Source organism: Ictalurus furcatus, chromosome 7 (genome assembly GCF_023375685.1).
Source record: "Ictalurus furcatus strain D&B chromosome 7, Billie_1.0, whole genome shotgun sequence".
NCBI lineage: Eukaryota > Metazoa > Chordata > Actinopteri > Siluriformes > Ictaluridae > Ictalurus > Ictalurus furcatus.
The window spans coordinates 16962235-16974281 of NC_071261.1; the positions used below are offsets into that span (position 1 = coordinate 16962235).

The 12047-nt window shown below is 38.9% G+C and overlaps 1 protein-coding gene across 1 annotated transcript; it reads right to left on the bottom strand.

The window, feature by feature from the left end:
* Positions 1–2007: 2007 nt before the first annotated feature.
* Positions 2008–6162, bottom strand: sod3a (superoxide dismutase 3, extracellular a). Its single transcript, XM_053628982.1, has 2 exons — positions 5820–6162; positions 2008–4268 (listed from the first exon to the last, which is right to left on the bottom strand). Exons 1-2 carry the CDS (start codon positions 5820–5822, stop codon positions 3570–3572), a joined length of 702 nt encoding a protein of 233 aa, XP_053484957.1. The 5' UTR covers positions 5823–6162; the 3' UTR covers positions 2008–3569.
* Positions 6163–12047: the final 5885 nt, after the last annotated feature.

Below are 12047 nucleotides of genomic sequence, written 5' to 3' on the forward strand. Positions count from 1 at the left end.
TTTCTAATGATGGTGGAGGGGCGATCTCTTGGAATGAGTGTTATGGTATTGTATGAAAAAAAGACAGGGTTATAATTACATGTATGGACTTGAGGTTAGAATTCTAAAGTTTGGGAGCAACTTGTCTGAATGGTTTGCAGGCACAGAGGGAGTTTCTGCTTTGAGTAATCCTTTTATTGCTCCCACATATCATCTGAGTCACTGTTTGTGACAGAAGAGAAGCCCACCCAATTCATTACTCCTTCCTCTGCCACTGCTTAACTTGTCTCGGCTCCGCCGGGCTCAGGGGGGAATCAAGATGTTGATATGATGCCGATTGAAGTCGACAATCCACTTCACACCCTCCATCCCACACATCAGCCCAGCGTCCCCATCACACGCCTCCACTGTCTCAGTGTCGGATCGTCAGTCTCCTGCCACAGCTACTCCACAGGAAGGATGATATTCCCAACTCACTCTTAGGTTGTTTTAGACAAAGAACAGAACATTGGTTCAGGAGAATGCACACAGACACTGTTCAATTATTCATAGAGGAATAAGGAGATGCTGTCAGATCTGAGTGCAGGTATGAGTCTAAGATGAGTTGTGAATGTGCTTTCATTTAGGAGTGCGCCCACCAGTTAAGGATCGTGGAAAGTAAGATGGAAATCTGAGAATGGACGCAAGAAATTTCAGTGTGTTGCAACTTAATGGTGAATAACAGTCACCTGTACATAAACCAATGTTCAATCTATTGTCCATTTAAAAGAAAAAATATTTATATATATATATATATATATATATATATATATATATATATATATATATATATATATATATATATATATATATAAAGTGGTTAATTGCTTACATATTTTTGGTAATGCTAGGCCTTTGATACAGTGCAGCTGTGCAGCTACGCTGAGTCCAACACACTGTTCGGGACTCAATGAACCAACAGCATCCCTGACTGACAGGCACTGGTGCTCTTCCCTTCGTGTGAGATGATTGAGTTTGAGGGGGTGCCACTAGAGCTAAGAGGAAAATGAGGCCACTCGATCTGTGTCAGGTGTCTCATGAGATATGTGTGTGTATGTATGTGCGGTTAATAGACATTATGGCCAAATGTGAGCTCACACTAATTAGAGTTGAATCAAACATGGGCTCTTATTTTGCTAGTAAAAAGCAGAAGGGTTTTATACAATTTAGCTTCTTGAAAATGATAATTTTAGCATATACGTATTTGTTGTATAATTTGCATTCATGCTGTAATTCAGGCAGTGTTTCTACACACATCTAACCACCTTTAATTGGTGTTATAAATAACACATTAATTATATTATTGCTCATATGGCAAGTTTTAGTTGATCTTTTTAAGATATATGGTGAATAAAATGACTATAGAGAACAATTAACATATAATTAGCACATAATATATTTTTAAAATTTTATATTGATTCCACTGTGTACTTTGCATGTGATGTCATTTATGTAGTTGTATATCACCCAAGACATGCCTACAACTGCACATGCATTTTTATTAAACTGTACACCAAACTTGCGCTCTTTATTCGGGTTTATCTCATATCAGTTATTAAAGCTGCCAAATGACATGCACTGCTCCAGATACACACTTCATTCCTTTTTCCACCTCCGATTTAGATGGTAGTGCAGTGGGTAGCATTGCCAGCACACAGGGTACTCTGTTCAATTCTGAGCTTGGGTTACTGTCGTTTCGGAGACTCCCATGTTCTCCATGTGTCCTTATTGGTTCCCTCTGGGTTCTTTGGTTTCCTCCCACTCCCCAAACAAGTGTGAATATGTGTGCAAATGTGTGTGACATGCTGCCATTGAAGGGTGTATTCCCACCACATGCTCAGTGCTCTAGGAATAAACTGCGGATCCACAGCAACCCTAACCAGGGTAAAGTGCTTATCCTGCATGATGCTCAATAATAGAAGCAAAGGACAAATGGAACTCAAAGCTAACCTGCCCCTGCCAATTGACTACCAATTGATCTGGTAGTCAATTATACTACCAGATTGTTTAGATACATCTGCTCATAGATGCTTGTTTTTTGGGTTTTTTTTTTTTTTTTTTTTGCTATTTCCATTATACACTATATACAGCATACACTATACAGTGAGACATGAAATTTTGCCGTGAGCAAGAAAAGTGTTAAATAAATCAATATTTTAAATTCATAACAGTATTCCTGAGGAAGCTTTGCCCACTCTCGGAATCTCCTCAACCACCCTCATGAGGAACGTTTCCAAATAGGCTGACACTTGTTGACTGCTTCTCCTCAGTTTCATATAACTTACATTTATAAAATACATTTTGATTCCTAAATAAGTCTAACATAGATGAATTGAATTATTTACATTTGTCTTAGAAACTAATCTCTATCTATATCTTTATCAAACTGCCTTTAAGACAATGAAAACCATGCACTCAATCTAGTCTGTCCAAACGTGACTGGTAGTGTCTGAAATACAGTTTAATGCAGTATAAATTTTCAATATGCCAGTATCTAGTGTTTCAACCATGACTTACTGTTTAAATAATGAAGTTACATGACTGATCACTCCAATCCAGTCAGCTTGACCCTGGCCACACACATAATTGATGTCGACTTCTCATATTCTTTCTTAGATTGTTTACTGGATCCGGTTATTGTTTGTTGCGCTGCCCACATGGAAAATGTTCCCAAAGAGACCTTATGAAGAAGCACTTAGAACATTGAGTTTTATGCCTTAATTTATTGTCCATTTGATTTGTTTCTAAACTGAGATCTGAGGTGGTGTATGGGTCCATGGTTGCTGGATACATCATAAATCTTATGGGCCTCTGCTGTCTGCTGAGTTCTTATAGGCTGACATCTTCACCTTATATTTTCTTAGATAGTTTACATGCTCCTGTTAAACTCCATGTGTAGTTCACACATTCACAAATGTACCACTTAATGTTATGAAATATATCCATTGTTGTAGTAACCTCATGAATTGAAACATGGTATTGTTATGTATGAGTTTTGGGAAGTTTACTATAGCTATTTGGTTATACATGTGTCTTTTTGTATATTATGTACTATGAATTAGATGTGAAATACTTTAAGTGCTCTGGTTTGAAATGTCTATGCTGAAAATGTGTCAAAGTTGGATTATTGTGCGTTTACATCTTTCTTATATAATGTCATGTCAATATTTAAATGCTGTTGGAGAAATACTCAGGCATCATCTCTTCCCAAAATGCTGATCTATTTCTTTATGTATGGTCAAATGATTCACATTATCCATCCATCCATCCATCTTCAACCGCTTACTCCTTTTCAGGGTCGCGGGGGAGCCTGGAGCCTATCCCAGGGAGCATCGGGCACAAGGTGGGGTACACCCTGGACAGGGTGCCAGTCCATCGCAGGGCACACAATCACATACACATTTGATTCACATCAAGAGATAATCAAGAGATATTAAGATTATCATGACTTCTCCATGATAATGGCATTTGTGTTTGTAAAACAAAGTTAGGCTGTATTTATTATGCTCAGAACAAATCAGTATGTAATGTGTCTTCTCTTAATTTGTATCTCACAGTTCCTTTCCTATGGTTGATGTTCTGCTCTTATCACTCTTCCCTTCCTCCACCTCCATGGTGAGTTTCTCCCACAGGCTAGGAGGAGAAATGCCAATGACACATCCAGCGATCCTTCTTCCTGCATTCCCGCTTCGTTTGCTCTCTTCATTTGGCCCTAATCCTAAATCATCCTCCTTCTCATGGATCACAACAGCACGTCCCAAAATAGACTGACCTCCAAAAAGGGTGCCCTCTTCCATGTTTAGATTTTGCCTTATAGTTCCATTGATGGCCACATAGTTGCCAAAATCACCAGGGTGTGCAGGATGGTCTACCCCTAGGGGATTGTAGTGTGGACCAACAGTGATGAATCCTTGGCTCAGGTCTCCATACTGATGGACATGAATTGCTCGTTTCTGTTGGTCATCAGTGGGCAGGCCATGAACATTGACCAACACTTGCAGTATACCTGCCGGGAAGGTTTGTTTGAAGAGAACTTGTCCATATATTTTAGGTTGGCCAGTGGGAAGATTGGGGTCAGGCATGAGTTCACAGGTCGCAAACAGAGTTGCACTGAAGAGGGTAACCTCCATAGGAGCTTCAACAACAGATCTTTTGCTATGATTATATGCAATCCCTTCTCCAGTGTGCACAAGTATCGCCCATGTCAGAAGTAGTGATAACATATTATTTCCCTTGTGGATTAGCATAATCTGAAACATGCACAAGAAGTGGAATTATGGAATGCATATTCATACTCACTTGCAAGATTTTGATCCAACATGTGCTATAGAATATTAGGCCTATTGAACACTACTTCATCAGGCCCACCAATGACCCACCCATTTAACTGGTATAACCTTTTCTAACAATGACAGAATTGTGGTATTTATTTGTACAGTCTCAGACTGTGTTTACATGGACAGCAGTAATCTAATTATTGACCTTACTCTGAGTAAGATAATAATGTGATTAAGGTGTTTACATGAGTCGCTTTTAGAATACTCCTGTCATGTTCCCGTTTTACATGTTTTAGAACATAATTAGATTAAGAGCACACGTCATTACGTCACCGCGCCAGGCCATCCGTCGTCCCTCCAGAATTTCACATATCGACACCCGACGTTCCTCCAGACTTTCATGTATCAACATACAGTTCGACTTCCTTATGGTACCGTATACAGTTTTGAGTGTTTTTATTTAATTTTTTAACGAAAGCTTTAAGTGCAGTTAATTATTTGTCATGCTGTACGTGCAAATAGACAACTGCTTGAAGCCGTGGACTGTGTCCCAAACCGCGTACTTACTGTCTATGTAGTAGCCAAGTTAGTGGTTAGCACGTTCGCCTCACACCACCAGGGTCAGGGTCCGATTCCCACGGCTCCGTGTGTGCGGAGTTTGCATGTTCTCCCCATGCTGCGGGGGTTTACTCCGGTTTCCTCCCCCAGTCCAGAGACATGCATGGTAGGCTGATTGGAGTGTCTAAAGTGTCCATACTGTATGAATGGGTGTGTGAATGTGTGTGTGATTGTGTGCCCTGCGATGGACTGGCACCCTGTCCAGGGTGTACCCCGCCTTGTGCCCGATGCTCCCTGGGATAGGCTCCAGGCTCCCCCGTGACCCTGAAAAGGAGTAAGCGGTTGAAGATGGAGGATGGATGGATGGATAGTAGCCAAGATACATGTATTTTTCCCCACTACAGGCCTATAGAAGGCAAGTATGCGGTTTGGGATGCAGCCGAACTCTCTTGTTCGCCATAAAACTGCCATGTGTGATCGTGTCCTTTCGCAAAATGCGGTGAAAACTCTCACACGACGTTCATAATGTGATTAAGGTGTTTACATGTCTGTAATACACGTCCATAATGCGACTAAAACAGGAGTACTCCACCTGTCTTAATTCAATTATTGCTTATTTCGAGTATGACCTTAATTAGATTAAGGTAATTAAAATTTGCTGTTTACATGGTAGTTTCTTAATTAGAGTATTGTCTTAATCGGGTTAAGAGTGGATTATTGTTGTCCGTGTAAATGCACTGATTGTTGTCCATGTAAACGCACTGTCATATGGAAATAGCAAATTCACTCAATAAACTTATGCTAGATGAAATGATGTATAAATACCAAATACAACTTAAATGAATGATCAGTTATGAAACTGATCTTAGAAAAGATTAACACATTATAGAAATTTTATAAACATTAATCATGACAGCAGTTACAACAATACAAACACCTGATAATCCCCCAGTAAATATACATTACCATTTCTGTAAGTTCTGATCCCAATAGAGTTGTCAGCTAAAATGTGGAATCTTGGACTTTACACCCCACTGCTGTTCAGGAACACTCTGACATGATACATTGCTTTATTGATCACCTTTATTTACACAGAGCTAGAGAAAGTTTTAGAGGGCAAACACTGCCTAAATTCCTGAGTTGCTTTGTAATGTGAAAAATTACATTTATTGAATATTTTGAGTAGTTTTAGATTGTTGAGGACAAGAATAAGAAAATACATAGCAATATATTGTATACAGCAATATATAGCAAAATATAAATACGCAATTTATAAACAACTTATAAACAATTATAAAAAGGTTTTTTTTCTTCCTCGACTTAATCATCCACCTATCCATACCTCCATCTATTTTCTGTACTGCTTATCTTACACAGGGTCGTGGGGACCCTGGAGCCTATCCCAGGGAACTCAGGGTGCAATGCCAACCCATCGACGAGCACAATCACACACAATCACACACTACAGACAGTTTGGAAATGCCAGTTAGTCTACAACACATGTCTTTGGGCTGGGGGAGGAAACTGGAGTACCCAGAGGAAACCCCCGTAGCACGGGGACAACATGAAAATTCCACAAACACGGGGCGGATTCAGGAATCGAACCCTCAACCCCAGAGGTGCGAGGCAAATGTGCTAACCACTAGATTAAGCTTGGTTCAATCATTCTTCTTAAAAATGTAATGCTTTGCTATTGTGCATAAAAAAAGAAAACTCTCTGGTCCGCTGATTACCTGTACTGTACATCCACCAGTCATTTATTGTTCATGAATGTGTCCTCTCTTTGCGCCAATTCTTTAATCTCAGAGGTCTAAAGAGTTTTAATAATTCCTGTGAAAAATCATCATATAACTAGCTAGATATCTCACTTTGCTCATGTTAGTTAGCTGTTTTCATCCTCTTCCTGGTTAAAACTTTCTTCAATATTCACAATATATTAGAAAAATCTGAAATTCCTAGTGCTGACAGTTTCACGTGTTGTCTCTCTTGTTAAGCCTTGTAGCAAGCTACATTTTTGTGAGGTGTAAGTTAGCTAGCTGGCTATCAACCAACTAGGTAACTGGTCATAAACTTTGAATCTTTAATTCAACAATGGAATTTTATTTGGTTCCACACTCATATTGAATGGATCGATCAAGGTATGCAGTACAAGGTTGGCGCCAGTGTTTCAAGTTTTAGAATCCAGTTTCTCCTGGTCTTCTCTGTGTAATCTCTGGTGAGAAATAAATATGCTTAGTATATGAAATTTTGGTATACTACAGTGTACTTGCAGCCAGACTAATGATCAGTATACTTTGAGTGTGTTAATGATTAGTTAACTTGAACTTTGCTATTTTGGAACAACTAATTTTGTACTAAGTATATTTTAGTTGTAATTTAATTGTAGTAAAGCACAATTTGAATTACTTTTGTGTGCTAAAGTGGAACAACTTCAAGTATACTTAGTACACTTTAAGTATATGCCTGTGTAGGGACTAATTACATGCTTAATTAGTGAAATTAAAGTGTACCTTAATTGTGTTAAATGTACATGGCAAATTTATTTTAAGTGTCTTCCAAACATACCAGCAATATATCATGAATATAATATTTTTGGAATAATAGTATATGCTCCGTTATACTTTTGGCTTATTTCTAATACTAAAAAAATGCCCACTTTGTAGTCAATAACAGTATACTTTATTACTCAGCTATAATACTTTGTACAACATATTTTCAACATTACATACACAATACAGTATTTTAAATGTGTCACCAGTATACTAAAGGAATTACTTTGGGTACTTTTTTCCAGTGCTGAATGAACTTGTTTTCAAGACCATTAAAATAAATAACATATAACAACTTCACTAATGAAAATACATATTTCAATAACAAGTCCAACGGTTTTTATTTAAACTTTATATGGTTTCAGCATTTTAAAACTGAACAAAATTAACTGAAAAATGCTTTTTATTAAAAGAACACTGAAGATTATTGCACCAACACCCATACTGATCCTCTAAATTACTCTGTGACTCAGATCTGTGACTCCAGTTCTGTTGTGAATAGATTTAGTTGAGGTAAAGAAACCAAGGTTACTGGTCACAAGCTACAATTCTCTGCTTCCTGAGGTTTGTTTGTGTGTGTGTGTGTGTGTGTGTGTGTGTGAGTGTGTGAGCATGCGTGTGTATGTGCGTGCGTGCGTGTGTGTGTGTGTGTGTAGGTGCTGGCTGCCAGGCCTATTTCACACACAACTGAACTATTACTTAATTACCTGTGAAAGTGAGAGTAGAGAAAAAAACAGTATTTTAGATTAGCCTTGGATATTGAGAGCATTGCGAAGGCTTTGTCTTACTATTAACTTCATCGTCCCCATTATCATTAGCCGCTAGTTACAAGCAATGAGCCAGCTGCTGTTATGTGGCTTGTTAGAAATGCCCAGGTGGCATAATTACCTGTGTCAATGGCAATGACTGTCTTCTGCATTCGCTGATTCATCCTAATATTATAACAGAACTGGGAAAGGACTTGTGTAGATTTAAAGGACATGGTTTATTCTGCTAAAGCAAATAATAGCATTTATTTTCCCAAAATTTCTTTGTGATTTCAAGAGATTGCTGGGTTCTGTCCATGCACAAAATACAGATTGATTATGTTTCATTGGAGTGCGGTACCTGTCATGTCAGGACTAATACAGGACCAGCCGCAAGAGCATTAGTGAGGTCGGGCACTGATGTTGCATGAGGTGGCTTGGCAGGGCCGGCCCATGGCATAGGCGGAATAGGCAAATGCTAGGGGCGCTGTCCTTCTACAGGGGGCGCCCAAATGAGTGAGTGATTTTTGTTGTTGTTGCTAATACTATTTTAATACTATTCATTCAATATATTACAAAAAAGTGAAAAGCCCCCACAAAAACATAACTACATACTTATATTTTCTGTTGCCCTCAGCATCACCCCAGCCCGGTGCATCGTAGTAGTTACCGTTGGATCAACACTACTAGCTAGCTTACTTTGGACGATACTAGTAACATTTGCTAATTTAAATAGCTTGCTAGTGTTAATGTCAGTTACTTTTACCTTAAATTCATTAAGCTCACCGAGGATGTGTGTGTGAATAGTGAACCTGCCGATACGGAATATTGGAAAGACTATTCAGGTGTTGTTTGGGGAATAATCTAACCTATAACATAAATAAATTTGCGAAATATAAGTTTTCTTTCAAGTGTGCTGCTGAAGGAACCATCCACTGTCTACCTCAAGAAACCAGGCATAGGCCTACATTTTATTGACCTCTTTGCTAGGCTAGTTATCCAATGTTATCCCTGCTAGTAAAAGTAAATTACAATGCTTTTCCTTTCTTTTCTTTTCTTATATGTATTATAGCAAACAGCATGCTAGAGAAGTGCTCACTGTATACATGTTTTGTGCATGAATGCTCGGTATAATTACTCTTGCTATTTATGTTTAGGCTATAATGTGGCTTAAGTGCTGTTATTGTATATTGTTTCACCAGTAGCAGCATTTTTATTAATATATTGTAGGAACCATATACTCCTGTTCTCTCTTCAGATGCACCTTTGAAATATTTGAATCCCACCCCTGTAAATCCTGGGCAAAATCTTGCCTAGGACACCAAATTGGCTTAGGACACCCTGTGGCTTGGGGTGCAGTTGGTGTTCCAGTTCATCCCAAAAGTGTTCAGTGGGCTTGAGGTCAGAGCTCTGTGCAGGATACTCGAGTTCTTCTACTCCAACCTTGGCAAACCATGTCTTCATGGACCTTGATATGTACAAAGGGGCATTGTCATCCTGGAACAGGTTTGGACCCCTTAATTGTAATGCCACAACATACAAAGACATCCTATACAGCTGTGTGCTTCCAACTTTGTTGCAACAGTTTGAGGAAAAACCATGTATAGGTGTGATGGTCAAGTGTCCACATACTTTTGGCCATATAGTGTATGTTTAATGTTGTGAAATGTCCATAAAACAAGTTTGTTCCTGTTATCGCTTACATTATAGCAGTAATAAACCGTTGCTTCCTAAACAGCCTCTCTTTTTTTCCTCTCTCTTGAATTTAATATGACAAGAATGCAGCTTGAACTGTTACCCCCCAAAAAAGGGACAATCCTGAAGATTCTTCTGTACTGGAAAACTTTACAGCCTTACCTCTGACTATTACCAAGAACTCACACTGGAGATTCTTCCCCACAACTGTTAACTATTGTGCTGTTAGAAAAAATAAATCAACACCTTCTGACCAATCAGAATTAATTAATCAATTATTAACAATATCAAAAAGTAATATAAATATAATATATGTATCATGTGTGCTTATGAAGCCTGAGTTTTTTAAGATATGTTTTTTCAGGTAGAGATACTTTTATGCAAGGTGGTGTACATGTACAGGCAGAAAATAACTGAGCTGTTAAAGGAGATGATGGTGATACAGTGCCGCGAGACGAACAAGTGCAAGAATCACAACAGCGATATAATGCACATACACACACCTAAACACAAGGTGTGGAGTGAGTTCTCATAGTTAGAAATAAACACTTTTACACATACAAAGTGTATGTGGACTGGAGTAAGTGATCAGTAATACTACATACAGACCACAGCACCCTCATATACACAGAGCCATAACTAAATATGAGGGTTCAGTGTTTCCCTGAAGTAAACCTGGAGGAAGTAACAGGGTTGGGTCATGCTGGGACAGGAGTGATGGGTGGAAGGTGCTTGAACTCTAGTTATGATACGAGCTAGCAGACAAACTCATTACCATCAAACAATTAATAGGAAAGGAAAGCATTTACCAGATCCAACAGTTATGTATTTTTCTATTTTTATTCAATTATATTCATCTTCAGTAACCAGTTTATCTTGATCAGGGTCATGGAGGATCCAGAGCCAATCTTGAGGACACTGGGTGTGAAGCAGGTCTGCACGCTGGATGGGACACCAGTCCATCCCAAAGCACCACGTACATTTACACTCATTCACACCTAGAAACTTTTTAGCATAGCTAGTCAAATTCAAATTCAAATGTTCTTGGTCGCACACACACTACTATGCACGATACAACATGCAGTGAAATGCTTTTTAAGACTGTCTATGACATGAAAATAGCTGGGTCCCTAGCAGGTCCTCCAACTTGGTGGTGAGTTTGGAGGGAATTATAGTGTTAAATGCTGAGCTGTAGTCAACAAACCACATTTAAACATAATTTCCCTTCCTGGTGTTCAGATGGCTTAGGGCTGTGTGTAGGAGGTGTGTGATGGCATCATCAGTTGATTGATTGTGATGGTATGTGAATTGTAATGGGTCCAAGGTGTCAGGGAATGAAGAAGTGATGAAGTCTCTGACCAGCTTTTCAAAGCACTTTATCACAACTGAGGTCAGGGCTACTGGCCGATAGTTATTGAGGCATATTGGAGTTTCTTTGGGACAGGAACGATAATGGATTGTTTAAATTCCACCTGCTGACATGTTTTTTTTTTTTTGGAGGTGAGAGGAAACCCACACAGACACAGACAAAATATTATTGGGTGGGTATCAGATACTGAGGTGTGGGAAACAGTGAGGAAGGTGAAAGTGCTCAGGAATACTATACAACCTGATATAGACAGCCAAAAACATGCCATTTGGAATAAGTTAAAGTTTTTAAGAGCGAGTAGTCAGCCAAAGTATAAGTGATCTAACTTGAAAAACACACCTATAATTAGGTTATTCTAATTGGCTTGTGCTTAGGACTTTTTGTAAAATAAATCACATCAGCATCGGAAAAATCCCCAACAGAAACCATCACAGGATGTGTATTTGTTTTAATGGAAACTAATGGTCCCTTGCGGGTTTCTGCTGGTAATGTGTTGCCTTCTATTGGTGGCATGTTATGTCTAGTCGATACCATTAAGCACCAATAATGGTGATGGTAATGGTTTTAATGGCTAGCTGATGGTCTGTAATGGTATTTGTAGTGGAAACCATTATAATTTCTGTGATGGTTTCTATTGGGTTTTTTTTCCCCAGCAGGGCACAATAACGTATAGTGTAATCTCGACACAGTCCTCTGCTCCCCCCTTTCATTGAGGAAATCTGATATGTTCAATTAAACAGAACTTTTCACCGAACCACTTCTAAGTCAAACATGTTGAACTTCACTCACTAGAGCTAGAGCTCCCTAGCGCTCCTAGTGGCCGATGTGGAAACTG